The following is a 15,456-nucleotide window of genomic DNA, read 5'->3' as shown; positions in this document are numbered from 1 at the left end:
AAGAAATTAGATGCCACAGCACTCATCGTGCAACTGGTCCAGTTGTATGACAAGACGACAAGATATATTTATAAATGAGCAAGGTTATTCAGTTTAATTTGATTTCATACTTCCAGAGCAACCCTAACACCAATATAGCAGTTGTTTCATAAATAATTGTATTTGTATTTCATCACTTCAGTCAGAAGATTCTTCCACATGATGAACACACTTTGTGCAGAATCAGTTCCTCTGTTTCCCCTGACAGTTCCCTACTTTCACTTGAACCCAAATCTCCTAGATCTTAACACTAGCAATTGAAAACAATATTTCAGCTTAACTTTTTACCTTCATCCTTAATAATTTTACCTCAACAAGATCACCTCTCAAAAGTCTCTTTTTAGAGTCATAGAATCCTACAATGCAGAAGGCGGCCATTTGGCCCATCAAGTCTACACCGATCACAATCCCAACCACATCCCATCTCCACAGCCCCATGCATTTACCCTAGCTAGTCCCCTTAACACTAAGGGGCAATTTAGCATGGTCAATCCACCTAATCTGCACATCTTTAGAATGTGGGAGGAAACCGGAGCACCTAGAGAAAACCCACGTAAACACAGCGAGAAGGTGCAAACTCCACACAGACAGTGACCCAAGCCAGGAATCAATTTTATAAAAAAGTTTATGTTTTCCTTTGTTTTAAATAATACAACCCAAGATTGGGGATCAGTTAAATATCTGAAGGCTGTACCAGCACTTGTCTCTAGACTTACCTTTCTAATCCTCTCTCCTCTTTAAAATCAACTCCTCCTCCCGAGAATTTAATCACACCTTCCAACACATTATTCCATTCAGTGCTCATTAATCGTCTGACTACGCTTCCAGTGAGATGGCTTGGATTGGTTTTCTTATGTTGATCCAAGTTGTTAAGCACATGGTTCTGCTCTGTGCTGCCTTCAGTACCCAAGTAGCTGCCCTGTACCTTGGCATCCGAAACTGAAAACAGTACTCAGGGTGTAGTCTGAGTAAAGCATAATTGTTTAATTATCTACTTTGACTAGTGATCCATGTTTTGACTATGCCTTAAATATCCTATTTGCTTCGTTGATTGTTGTTTAGCATCAAGCTTACCAGGACTCCACGGTCTCTTTCAGCTTCTTATCAAAGCTGGATTCCCTTATCAAAGGAGTGAGGGTGACTGCCCTTGACATCAAGGTAGCATGAGTGTCACATTAAGCTGCCTCAGAAAAATCAATGGGAATCAGGAGGGAAAACACTCTTTCCACTGGTTGGAGTCATATCTAACACAAAGGAAGATGGTTGTGGTCACTGGACGCCAATTGTCTTAGTCCCAAAACAAAGGAGTTCATCAGGGTAGTGTCCTGGGCAAACCATCTTCAACTCCTTCATCAATGAACTCCCCTGTTATGAGATCAGAAATGGAGATGTTTGTTGATGATTACACAACGTTCAGCGCCATTCAAAACTCAGATACTGAAACAGTTGGTGTCCACATGCAGCAAGACCTTATGCGGTAAGGAACATCTATGCTACAAAAGAACTAGGTAATGACCATCTCTACAAGAGAGTACCTAACTATCACCTTTGGCATTCAATGACACTACTACCAGTGAATTCCCCACTACCAGCAGGCTGGGGTTACCACTGACCTCAAACTGAGCAGAACCAGCCATATAAAGATGGTACTACAAGAGCAGATCAGAGGCTAGGAATCCTGTGACAACAAACTTCAATCCTGATTCCCCAAAACCTGTTCACTATTTCCAAAGCAAGTCAACAGTGTAATGGAACAATCCTTGTCCCCCCGGTTTTTTCCTCATCTACATGCTGCCCCTCAACAACATCATGTGTAAACACAGTATTAGTTTTTACATTGATACTGATGGCTCCAGCATCACCTCTCCTAAGTTCTCCACTGTTGTCAAGTTATCAGACTGAATGCTTGACTTGCAGTACCAGATGAGCAGAAATTTCCTTCAATCAAATGTTAAGATTGAAACCAGGAGCTTCAGCCCATATTGTAATGTGGATTTGGAACGACCAAATCCATTCCTTTCCACAGTAACTGTCTGAGGCTGAATCAAACTTGATGTCATATTTGATCCTGAAATAAGCCTTTGATCCCATATCCACATCATTACTAAAGACTGCCTATTTCCATAACATTTCCCGACTCAATCCTGCTTCAGCTCATTTGTTGCTGAAACCCACCCATCCCTTTCTTCCCATGCCAATGCACTCCTGGGTGGCCCTCCAACTTTCTATAAACTTCAGATCAACGCAAGCACTGCTAACCCTTTCCTTACTTGCAGTCACCCATTTCTCCTCCTCTTCTTCTCACCCCCAGCCCCCTGCTCTCCAGTTGCCTTCCTGCTATTAAAATGTTCTTTAAATCTACCTTTTTATAAGAACAAGAAATTTGGCCATGACTAACATTACCTTACATGGTTCAATGCCAGAGTTTGCTTTATAATACAGTAGGGCACTTAGGAGTGTGTTATGTTAAAGGCACCATATAAATATAAGTTATTGCTTACCCATAGTGATTTTAGCACTGTTTGAGGAATGCATGTCATTTGATTTTACTTCTCATGCGTGGCACTTTACATTTGTCTGCATTAAGTTCCATCTGCTGTTGTTCCACCTACTTACATACCCTGGTGAAGCAATAACATCTGCATATTGCCCAGAACAGCTGCCAACATCTTGTGAACTTGACAAAAATAATATGCTTTACACTTCTGGCTGTTTCTGTTCTTTTTGGGCTTTTAGCCCAACTCCCAGCTTGTCTTGGCTACTGATAGATTGAAACTTCAGGCTCGGGGCTTGATCCAAGCTCTCTGTTCGCATCAGTCACTTTACAAATTGGGCCTTAGGTCCTGCATGCTGCTCCTCAGTGAGATTCCCTGTCACTAGTGTGAATACTTGCATCAAAAGCACCAACTTTCTTCAGGAACTCTCCTTCTTATCCCCACCCCCAAACCTCCACCAATTGATTTAGGCAGTTTTAATTTTATGATAATTTTAATCAAAGATAGAACTTGTATTTACATAGTATCTTTCACAGCCTCAAGGTGCTTTGCAGCCAATTAAATTGTTTTGAAGCGTTACCACTGTTGTAATGTAGCAATGTCCAATTTGCAGAAACATTTACCTTTGATTACACAAATAAGTTTAAACAAAATGGCAGCATGGTGACACAGTAGTTAGCACTGCTGCCTCACAGCGCCAGGAACCTGGATTCAATTCCCAGCTTGGGTCACCGTCTGTGTGGAGTCTACATGTTCTCCCTGTGTCTGCGTGAGTTTCCTCCAGGTGCTCCAGTTTCCACCCACACTCCAAAGATGTGCGGGTTAGACTGATTGGCCATGTTAAATTGACCCTAGTTTCAGAGGGATTAGCAGGGTAAATATGTGGGGTTGCAGTGATAGCATGGGATTGTTGTCAGTGCAGGCTTGATGGGCCAAATGGCTTCCTTCTGGACTGTAAGGATTCTGTGATTCTATGAGAATGTTGACACAGCAAGATCCCGCAAACAGCCATGTGATGACGACTTAATTACTTCAGTGACGTTGGTTGCAAGCTAAATATTGGCCAAATTGCCAGGAAGAACTATCCCGCTCTAGTTCAAAATCAGGCCTTGGAACCTTCTACAACCAAAGAGGGCAGGTGAGGTTTTAGTTTAATGTCTCATTCAATAGAAGGCATAATAGTGCAGACTTCTCTCAGCAACTTGTCTACTTGTGAAATGGGATTGGAACCCACAATCTCCTGACTTAATCTTAGAGGGACAGTGGGTAACCAACGTGTTATTATGGTGGTGCAGAGAGGCAAGGGAGAAAGAGAGGGAACAGCAGGGGAGAGGAGGAATGTGAATGGGCATGGGGAGACATGATGAGAAAGGGAAGGAAAGAACGACGGGATATGACAATGATGAGGATTAGAGGAAGTGAAAAAGAAGGAAAACGAGGTAAAAAGAAAAAGACAAGGAAATTACTTCACTAGGTATAAGCAGTCTGGATTTTCATCTCAATGGGATGGCAGGAAGGTTTTTAATGATGCTAAAGTCAGGTTGCAGGTGGAAGATTTTACTAAGTGTGGGAGGGGTGTACAGTCTTCTTCATCAGGAGATGGGGAGAAGGCGGAGTATGTCCTTCACACCTGGCTGCAGGATCTTCAAGACCTAATTTTTACTGAGGGAAGAGCATGCAAACGTTTGTACTTCACTTCCTTGTATGCTTGTATTCCGCTTTCCTGGACTAACAGTCCATACAGCCACAATGCAGAATTATTTGCTGACATTCATCATGCCTTGCCTTTGACTGTGGCACATCCATTACCAAATGCTCTGATTTAGCATTCACAGTCTTTTAATCAAAAATCAATACAGAAATGTGATAACTGGCCACCCAACTTTCAACTATTTACAGGGCTAACGTAAGTAGAAACTTGCTGACACCTCAACAAGTGCATGCCTGCTAAGCGAAGTATTCAGTACAATTTCAGACTGAATGCTTTCACCTACTTAGTATTTGTGATATATTACATCGAATAAATTAGGACAACTATCTCTGCTTTGAGTGCAATTAACAACTGAGTACAAAGCATGCTCAAAATTATGCTCGTGTCCAAAATGAAGTTCAAGATTCTGTTTAAACTTATTTACATAATCGAAACTAAATTTTCCCATGGACCATTATATTAACACTGCAATGAAGTTATTGTAAAAACCTTTGGACAGAGTTTTAGAACATTACTGCTTACTTTTCTTCTTGACTTCATGAATACTCATAATCAGACATGATAGAGGCAGAGGGTGAAGTTGGGGCAGGGGGAGGGGGGGAGGTGCGATGGGTGGCATTGCTAGTCAGGGAAAATGTTGCAGCAGTGCTCAGGCAGGACAGATTAGAGGGCTTGTCTACTGAGGCCATATGGATGGAGCTGAGAAACAGGAAAGGTATGACCACATTAACGGGGTTGTATTATAAACCACCCAATAGTCAGCGAGAATTAGAGGAGCAAATTTGCAGAGAGATAGCAGACAACTGCCGGAAACAAATTTGTGATAGTAGGGGATTTTAATTTTCCACATATAGAGTGAGACTCCCTTACTATTAAAGGTCTAGACGGGGTGGAGTTTGTAAAATGCGTTCAGGAAAATTTTCTAAATAATGCATAGAGGTACCAACTAGACAGGATGCAATATTAGATCTCCTATTAGGAAATAAGTTAGGGCAAGTGATGGAAGTGTATGGACAGGAACACTTTGGTTCCAGTGATCATAACGCCAGTAGTTTCAACTTGTTCATGGATAAAGATAGATCTGGTCCTCCGGTTGAGATTCTAAACAGGAAAAAGGCCAAATTTGAAGAAATGAGAAGCGATCTAAAAAGCATGGATTGGGACAGGCTGTTCTTCAGCAAGGATGTGATTGGTAAGTGGGAGGCTTCAAAGGAGAAATTTTGAGAGTGCAGAGTTTGTATGTTCCTGTCAGGATTAAAGGCAAAGTGAATAAGAATAAGGAACCTTGGTTCTCGACAGGTATTGCACATCTGATAAAGAAGAAGAGAGAAATGTATGACATGTATAGGCAACAGGGAACAAATAAGATACTTGAGTATAAAAAGTGCAAGAAGCTACTTAAGAAGGAAATCAGGAGGGCTAAAAGAAGACATGAGGTTGCTTTGGCAGTCAAGGTGAAGGATAATCCTAAGAGCTTCTACAGGAATATTAACAGCAAAAGGATAGTAAGGGATAAAATTGGTCGTCTTGAAGATCAGAGTGGTCAGCTTTGTATGGAAGCAAAAGAAATTATGGAGATATTAAATGGGTTTTTTGCATCTGTATTTAGTAAGGAAACTGGCAATAAGGCAAACAAGCAGGGAGCTCATGGAACCTATACAGGTTAAAGGGGAGGAGGTGCTTGCTGTCTAGAGGCAAATCAGAGTAGATAAATCCCCAGGACCGGATAGGGTATTCCCTCGGACCTTGAAGGAGACTAGTGTTGAAATTGCAGGGGCCCTGGCAGGTATATTTAAAATGCGAGGTGCCAGGTTATTGGAGGATAGCTCATGTTATTCCATTGTTTAAAAAAGGCTCAAAAAGTAACCCGGGAAAATCTCAGCCAGCAAGTTTGACATCAGTAGTGGGTAAATTATTGGAAAGAGTACTAAGAAATAGGATCTACAAATTCTTGGATGGACAGGGAATTATTAGGGAGAGTCAACATGGCTTTGTGCGTGGTAGGTCATGTTTAACCAGTCTATTAGAGTTTATCGAAAGGTTACCAGGAAAGTGGACGAAGGGGAGGCAGTGGATATTGTCTACATGGACTTCAGTAAAGCCTTTGACAAGGTCCCTTATGGGAGGTTAGTTAGGAAGATTCAGTCTCTAGGCATACACGGAGGGGTAGTAAATTGGATTAGACGTTGACTCAATGGAAGAAACCAGTGAGTGGTAGTGGAGGATTGCTTCTCTGAGTAGAGGCCTGTGACTAGTGGTGTGCCACAGGGATCAGTGCTGGGTCCATTGTTGTTTGTCATCTATATCAATGATCTGAATGATGATGTGGTAAATTGAATCAGTAAATTTGCTGATGATACAAAGATTGAAGGAGTATTGGACATTGAGGAAGATTTTCAAAGCTTGCAGAGGGATTTGAACCAGCTAGAAAAATGGGCTGAAAAATGGCAGATGGAGTTTAATGCAGACAACTGTGAGGTATTGCACTTTGGAAGGACAACCCAAGGTAGAACATACAAGGTAAATGGTAGGACACTGAAGAGTATAGTAGATCAGAGGGATCTGGGAGTACAGATATATAATTCCCTAAAAGTGGCGTCACAGGTGGATAAGGTCGTAAAGAGTGCTTTTGGAACACTGGCCTTTATAAATCAAAGTATAAGAGTTGGAATGTTATGGTGAGGTTCTATAAGACATTGGTGAGGCCGAATTTAGAGTATTGTGTGCAGTTTTGGTCACCTAATTACAGGAAGGATATTAATAAGGTCGAAAGAGTGAAGAGAAGGTTTACAAGGATGTTGCCGGGACTTGAGAAACTGAGTTACAGAGAAAGTTTGAATTGGTTAGGACTTTATTTCCTGGAGCATAGAAGAATGAGAGGAGATTTGATAGAGGTGTATAAAATTATGATTTTATAGATAGAGTATAGATAGAGTGAATGCAAGCAGGCTTTTTCCACTGAGGCTAGGGGAGAAAAAAAACTAGAGGACATGGGTTAAGGGTGAAGGGGGAAAAGCTTAAAGGTAATATTAGGGGGTGCTTCTTCACACAGAGTGGTGGGAGTGTGGAATGAGCTGCCAGGTGAAGTGGTAAATGAGGGCTCACTTTTAATATTTAAGAAAAACTTGGACAGGTACATGGATGAGAGGGGTGTGGAGGGATATGGTCCAGGTGCAGGTCAGTGAAGCTACGCAGAAAAATGGTCTGGCACAGCCAAGAAGGGCCAAAAGGCCTGTTTCTTTGCTGTAGTGTTCTATGGTTCTATTCCTTGATACACTTAAGGACAGCAACCTGGTGTATTTTCATTGATACAACTGAAACAGAATTTATCAAAAAAACAGCAATTTAAATAAATGTCTAGTCCAGCACCTGAGAGCAACCAGATTTAATTTAACTCAAAATGACCTTAAACAACAAAACGGAACACCATTCACTAATTTCATTGATGTACACTGGTCATTTTTTATCTGCCTGCCTTTATCTTTGTGTCTATAAAAAATATTTGAAGAGTGTCCGCAAAGCCACTAATCTGTGCAATGGGCAGAAACATATCCATGTTCAATCTGGGGTGTGGTTAATTCTGTAGGCAGGGCTGGTTTCCCACAAAGTTTATAAACGAGCATAAAAGATTACTCTAATTTAATGTGCACTAGAAGCAAGCTGCACCTGAAATTCCTCAACCTTTTAGGCTGGTTTGGCTGATTTCAGCTAAGTTATAATGACCCGATGGAAACTCCACTTCATTTCATTTGCTCTTGATAATGCCAGGACACATTGTGAATCATTTTGCCTCCTCAAGCAACATCAAAAAAGCCAAATGGACTGGCTTCCTCTTGGGGTTTGTTACTGCCCCTCCTTCACCAGCTCTACTTTGGTGGGTTCCAGGAATCTGCCTGTCACTCTGAAGCTCATGATGAGCAAGCGTAATCGCATCAGACAGAGATGCAAATGAGATCAAGCCTTTGGAGAAGGTGCAATGTCTGCTCCAATCAGCTTGGATCATGTAGATCAAGCCCAAGACAGGAAGTAGGAAGCCTGTTTTGTCAGCTTGGATCTGGAATGTCTTACTTGCTGAGACTTTGGCCTGAATCAGATATAAACCAAAAAAAACATTCTAATCATTTGTGGGCCAAAAGCCCACTTAGGTACACAATGGTTCTCAAACAAACCACACTGCCACGATTTACTTTTTGCCAATGACAACGTTACCAGAGAAAATATAAAACTAATTCCATTAAGACCTAAGACAGTCAATGTTCCTAGCTATTTTGCCTTTACAAAAAAAATTCACAAACCTAGGTTACATCAATACTTCCGAATTATTCAAAAGATATCCCAATTTATTGGCAAGATTAGTATTTCTTGTAGGAACGGGTTCAGAATGTTCCTTGCTGAGGTATTAGGAGATCAATTCTTCAGTTATGTAGTCAGAGGTGAATGCGGCTATGCTTAACATGCAACTTAAAAAAGTACATTTTTAAAAGTGGTTCCAACAAAATGAACTGAAGTCCCTATTTTATAGTTAAGAGCCTAATCGTATCCCAAAGGCTGGAAGGGAGGATTTTCCAGCTGGGAAGTTACAGGTTTTCTGGTGTTCCTGCCTAATTCAAAACAGAACTGTCTTTAAAAATTTGTCAACTTGTCTCCCATCCACAGGAAGCCAGATTAAGGGGCTCTCTGTCAAGAAAGGTGGTGTGCAGGTAGAAAAGAAAGTGCAGTAGACTGAGATGGCGAGTTGGAGATTGCAGGTTGAACGTGGAGGAGTGGGCCAATTATAGAACCTCTCCAGTGCAGAATGAGGCCATTGAGCCCAAATTTAACTATCTCAAGGTGGCTCTGTGCCTCATGTTTTGGCTCCCTTTCAGATTAACACTAGCAGATTGGGAGGGCCAGGAACAGCTGGAATGAACAGGTAAGAGCTCTTCTACCAATGCTTGTGGAGCAGGAATGCTTCTCCCTCAGATCACCAAATTAACCAATTAACCTCACCATAAATCGGCAGTTACCACTGTTGCCTCAAAATGCCAGGGACCTAGGTTCAATTTTGGCCTCAGGTGTGGAGCTGCACCAACAACAATCACACCCAGGTCCTATCCCCATAGCCCCAGGTATTTAGCCTGCTAATCCCCCTGACACTAAGGGGCAATTTAGCACAGACAACCACCCTAACCCGCACATCTCTGGACTGTGGGAGGAAACCGGAGCACCCGGAGGAAACCCACACAGACACAGGGAGAATGCGCAAACTCCTCCCTAAACTAACAGATTTAGCAGAGCATACAAACTAACTCAACACCCTACCAGGTGCAGCAGGCTGGAGTTCAAAAAAAACTAACTTTACTCTGAAAACAATGGCAACAAGCAACTAGCGTACTGTGGAAAATCACCATGTAGACATGAAATTATGCTCAATACAAACAGCTCTGCCTTGAAGCAGTTTAGCTGAGCCTCAATGCAAAAGTTCAAACCGCCAAAAGAAGCTGATGCTCAATCACATCCCTCCATAAAATATATATGTCCATACCTCACCAACTAAGGAGAAGTAATACTCAAGACTGGAAATAAATGCCTAACTGTTCTGTGTGACATAACAGAACAAAACAGAAGGTGGAAAATTGTGCCACCATTTTCAGTCACAGAGTTAATTCAATACTATGAGCTAATCTGCTGCACAGGTCAAAATGAAGCCATTACATTTCTCGGTGCCATGCTATTTGTAAAGGTTTCCGAAGAAGAATTTACAATCATATTATGCAAAGTATTCTCTGTAGCAGCATGTGAAAGAACAATTCATGATGTAACAAGATACAAATGATAGAAATGTGTTAACAAAAACAGATTAAAAAGTCACAAGACTATCAAATTATGATCTATAGTAAGCATAGCTTTGAACATACATCACAGAACAGGCAGAGGTACACGTGCAATAAATTTAAATCACAATGGCACAGTGGTTAGCACTGCTGCCTCACAGTGCCGGGGACCCGGGTTAGATTCCCTGCTTGGGTCACTGTGTGGAGTTTGCACATTCTTCCCGTGTCTGCTTGGGTTTCCTCCCATAGTCCGAAGATGTGCAGGTTAGGATGATTGGCTATGCTAAATCTTAGTGTCAGGAGGGCTAGCTAGGGTAAATACATGGAGTTATGGGAATAGGGCATGGGTGAGATTGTGGTCAGTGCAGACTCGATGAGCTGAATGGCCTTGTTCTGCTCTGTATGATTCTGAGGTCAATCTTCCTCAGGAGATTGCACTGGCAGTCATTTCCACTTTAGAATTCAATGGTTTTCTGCTTTCATTGCTCGATAGTGTGAACGGTTTAGATGTGTTTCAGGTTAATAAAAACTACATTTCTCACAAAAGTTGCAATCAAGTTCTGAGCTTTTGAACCTAACAGTGTTGAAACTGAAAGCAAGATACATTACAGTTTGAGTTGGCCAACATGCAAGGGAGATGGCCATACAAACAGCCGATGGAAACAACAAATTCTAAAGTTCACCAAGGTTACAGTATAAACAACAATTTTCACTTCTTATTGCATTCAAAATACTATGATGTCCTGAAGCAAATGAAAAGGACAAAATTACATGCAGCGAATATATTTCCTTTATCTTTGCAGTTCATCTATAACCTACATTTTGTCTGTCTCCTGTCAAATGGGCAAATTCTACCATCTCGTTTCCAAATTGACTGAAGATTTGTACAAACTCCTGAAAGCTGCTGACTTTTTCTAAATGTTCCAAAGTTGCAAGAACCTAAAAAAGACAAAAGAAATAAAAAAAAAACACTTTACTGGAAGAAGTGACACAACATGCTAAATGAAAATAAAATCAGAAAGTTGCACTATTATCCAAAGCTGAACCAGTAATAACATAAAATGTCAGCTGGTTCCTTTAGCTTTAAGGCTCTAAATCACCATGAAGAGAAACAGCCCTGTGGGGCACCCCATTAATCAAAACCACAAGATATTAAAGCTTAATTGTCAATTCAATACCTTAATGAAGCGTTCAACAGTAGTAAGCCTAGATTTTCTGTTCCTCTTTGCCTTGCTGTGAAACAGGCAGATGGGAGTGAAAAACTGAAGGAAATTCTGCCTTCCCAGATTTTCACTCAAGATGTTTGCGGCACAGAGATTGAAGCACATACCAGGCAGACAGCATACAACATTATCCATTGTTCTGGTTTGCAGACCTATCCATGTGAATTGGACAGTCTAGGTTATTAAGTGACATTATGGAAAAGACAAAGCACTAGATGTGCTTGGACTCAATAAAATATTTTTCTTCCATGACTGGATTTAAGGTCACCTGAAAGTTTGTTAGGCTTATTCACATTCTTTCTTTTTTGCTGCTCGCACTGACTGATGGAAGTATCCCCCTAACATGTTAAAAAGTAGAGGAGTATCTCAAGGGCAGGACAAGTAAGAAAAAAGGCAGATAGATAAAGCTGGGCAATTGGTGTCCTGTTGCCATCCACTGGTAAACATATTTTTGGATCTGAAAGGTGAACATGTTTTACTTCTGGCAGATGAGTACAGGTGGAAGATCCTCTTTTGCAAAGAAAACAACAGAAAACAACCAAAGCAACAGCAGTAACAAATGGTGATACCTGACTAACAGTATCATTGAATTAAAAACAAAAAAAAAGTTGGAACAATCATTAGATCAGGCACCCACAGACAGAGAAATAGAGATTAAGTTTCAGCTGCTTCATGCAAGAACAGAGGCAGGGAAAGGTTGAAGCAGGCACTCAGAAGGATAAAAGGGAAGGTCTGCAATAGAATCATAGAATCCTTACATTGCAGAAAGAGGTCATTCAACCCATCAAGCTTGCACCGACAACAATCCCACCCAGCCCCGATCCTTGTATTTATGCCAGGGGCTCCTCCTGACAGTGAGAGCAATTTAGCATAGCCAATCCACCTAACCCGCACATTTTTGGACTGTAGGAGGAAACCGGGGTACCCAGAGGGCATAGAGAGAAACTCCACACAGACAGTCACCTGAGATGGGAATTGAACCCAGGTCCCTGGCGCTGTGAAGCAGCAATGCAAACCACTGGGCCACCGTGCTGCCCTGGTGGAAGGTAGAAGAGATTAAATGACAAAAATGAATGATGGCGTAAGACTAAAGGAGATGGTAACTTGACATGCGAAGAAGAAAAAGATGGATCTAGAGATGCAAATGTGAAAAAATATGGGTAGATGTTATGATTATTATCACTAAAATTATTGAATGCTATGTTGAAACTGAAAAGCTGCAAAGTACCCACTTGAAAGGAGAGGTGCTGTTCCCTCTCCTTTTTAGCTTCAATGGAATAATGTAGGAGCCAAGGACAGAGAGGACACAGAGGTCAGAGTGGTAAGAAAGATAAAACACCAGGCAACTAGAGACTAGAGATCACACTAGTAAACTGAATAGAGGTAATCAAAGCAATTAATCAGCATTGGACTATAGAGGAGACAGCATCATAAGCAGTGAATACAGCACAATAAATTGAAAACACAAGTAAATCTCTGTTTGAGTGGCAGGAAAGGTGGGGGGAGGAGGAGATGAAAAGGCAGACACTGCGTCTCCTGGTTTATGGGCAGGTGCCGTCAGAAGGGGAAAGGGTTTTGGAGTTGATTAAGAAGTCGACTGGGCTATCACAGAGAAAATGGTACCTTCGAAAGGCTGAAAGGGGAAGGGAAGATCTGTTAATGGCGTAATCAATCACACAGTAGGTGGCAGAAATGGCAGAGGATGATCTGTTGAACAAGAAGACTGATGGAGTGGGAAGTGAGGATAACAGGAAGCCCACTGTGTTCTGGGAGGGCAATGGGGAAGGGTGAGACAGAAGCATGAGTAATTGACATACATGGTCTGAGGACCAAGTCAACCATGGAGAGGGGAATCTGCAACCTGGGTAAGAAATACATATTGGAAGCACTGGTATAGGAGTTTCAGAACAGATTTGACAGTGGAGCAGAACATAAGAACTAGGAGCAGGGAATAGGCCATCTGACCCCTTGAGCTGCTCCGCCATTCAATAAGATCATGGCTGATCTTTTTGTGGACTCAGCTCCTCTTACCCGCTCACTCACCATAACCCTTAATTCCTTTATTGTTCAAAAATTTGTCTATCCTTGCCTTAAATACATTCAATAAGATGCTTCACTGGGCAGGGAATTTCACAGATTCACAACCCTTTGTGTGAAGAAATTCCTTCTCAACTCATTCCGAAATCTGCTTCCCTTATTTTGAGGCTATGTCCCCTAGTTCTAGTTTCACCCGCCAGTGGAAACTACTTCCCTGTTTCTGTCTTATCTATTCCCTTCATAATCTTATGTTTCTATAAGATCTCCCCTCATTCTTCCGAATTCCAATTATAGCCCCAGTCTACTCAGTCTCTCCTCATAAGCCAACCTGCTCAACTCTAGAATCAACCTAGTGAATCTCCTCTGCACCCTCTCCAGTGCCAGTATATCCCTTCTCAAGTAAGGAGACCAAAACTGTACACAGTACTCCAGGTGTGGCCTTACCAGCACCTTATACAGCTGCAACATAACCTCGCTGTTTTTAAACTCCATCTCTCTAGCAAAAAAGGACAAAACTCCATTTGCCTTCTTGATTATCTGCTGAACCTGCAAACCAACTCCTTGAGATTCCTGCACAAGGACACCCAGGTCCCTCTGCACAGCAGCATGCTGCAATTTTTTACTATTTAAATAATAGTCCATTTTGCTGTTATTCCCACCAAAATGGATAATCTCACATTTACCAACATTGTACTCCATCTGCCAGACCCTCACCCACTCACTTAAGACGATCTATATCCCTTTGCAGACTTTGTGTCATCTGTACACTTTGCTCTGCTACTCATCTTAGTGTCATTTGTGAATTTTGACACACTCTCCTTCACCCCAACTCCAAATCATCAATGTAAATTGTGAACAATTGCAGTCCTAACACTGATCCCTGAGGCACACCATTAGTTAGTGATCGCTAACCAGAAAACACGCATTTATCCCCACTCTCTGCTTTTCTGTTAGTTAATTAATCCTCTATCTGTGTTAATACATTACCCATAACACCATGCACCTTCACCCTATGTAGCAGTTTTTGGTGCAGCACTTGTCAAATGCCTTCTGGAAATCCAGATATACCACATCTACAGGTTTCCCACTGTCCACTACACATGTAATGTTCTCAAAAAAATTCCACCAGATTAGTCAAACATGATCTTTCCTACATGTACCCATGCTGTGTCTTACCAATGGGACAATTTATATCCAGATGTCTCACTATTTCTTCCTTGATGACAGATTCAAGCATTTTCCCTACTATGCAAGTTAAGCTAACTGGCTTATAGTTACCTGCCTTTTGTCTACTTCCTTTTTTAAGTAGTGACGTTGCATTTGCTGTTTACCAATCTGTGGGAACCACCCCAGAGTCCTGCAAATTTTGGTAAATTACCACTAGTGCATTTGCTATTTCTCCCGCCATCTCGTTTAGTATCCTGGGATCCATTCCATCAAGACCAGGAGACTTGTCTACCTTTAGCCCCATTAACTTGCCTAACGCTACCTCTTTCGTGATAATGATAGTTTCCAGGTTCTCACCTGCCACAGCCTTTTGGTCATCAGTTTTTGGCATGTTATTTGTGTCTTCCACTGTGAAGACTGACACAAAGTATCTGATCAATGCCTCAGCCATTTTCTCATTTCCAGTTATTACATCCCCTTCTCATCCTCTAAAGAACCAATGTTTACTTCAGCACTCTTTTTCGTTTTATACATTTGTAGAAACATTTGCTATCTGTTTTCTATATTCTGAGCTAGTTTACTCTCATAATTCATCTTACTTTTCTTTGTAGCTTTTTTCATGGCTTTCTGCTCACCTTTAAAGAATTCCCAATCCTCTTGGTTCCCACTAATCTTTGCCACTTTGAATGCCTTTTCTTTCAATTTGATACCCTCCTTTATTTCCTTAGATATCCATGGTTGATTATCTCTTTTTCTACAGTCCTTCCTTATCACTGGTATATACGTCTGCTGAGCACTGTGAAAGATCGCTTTGAAAGTCCTCCACTGTTCAATTGTTCCACCGTAAAATCTTTTCCACCAGTCTACCTCAGCTAACTCCTCCCTCATCCCTTTGTAGTCTCCTTTGTTTAAGCATAAGACACTGGTATTGGATTTTACCTTCTCATGTTCCATCTGTATTTTAAATTCAA

The 15,456-nt window shown here is 41.4% G+C and overlaps 1 protein-coding gene across 3 annotated transcripts in view; it reads right to left on the bottom strand.

Moving 5' to 3' along the window:
• Nucleotides 1–15,456, bottom strand: part of ctnnal1 (catenin (cadherin-associated protein), alpha-like 1) — a 323,714-nt gene that overhangs the window by 108,673 nt on the left and 199,585 nt on the right. For all 3 annotated transcript variants that reach the window (XM_080209873.1, XM_080209882.1, XM_080209892.1), the window contains exon 4: nt 10,878–10,997. In XM_080209873.1, coding sequence (XP_080065999.1) covers nt 10,878–10,997 — 120 coding nt within the window. The remainder of the gene's footprint in view (nt 1–10,877; nt 10,998–15,456) is intronic.

Source organism: Carcharhinus amblyrhynchos, chromosome 2 (assembly GCF_965287045.1).
Source record: "Carcharhinus amblyrhynchos chromosome 2, sCarAmb.v2.hapA, whole genome shotgun sequence".
NCBI classification, from domain to species: domain Eukaryota; kingdom Metazoa; phylum Chordata; class Chondrichthyes; order Carcharhiniformes; family Carcharhinidae; genus Carcharhinus; species Carcharhinus amblyrhynchos.
Note: the sequence above shows the minus strand (reverse complement) of the source record. Positions and strands in the feature narration are given on the sequence as shown.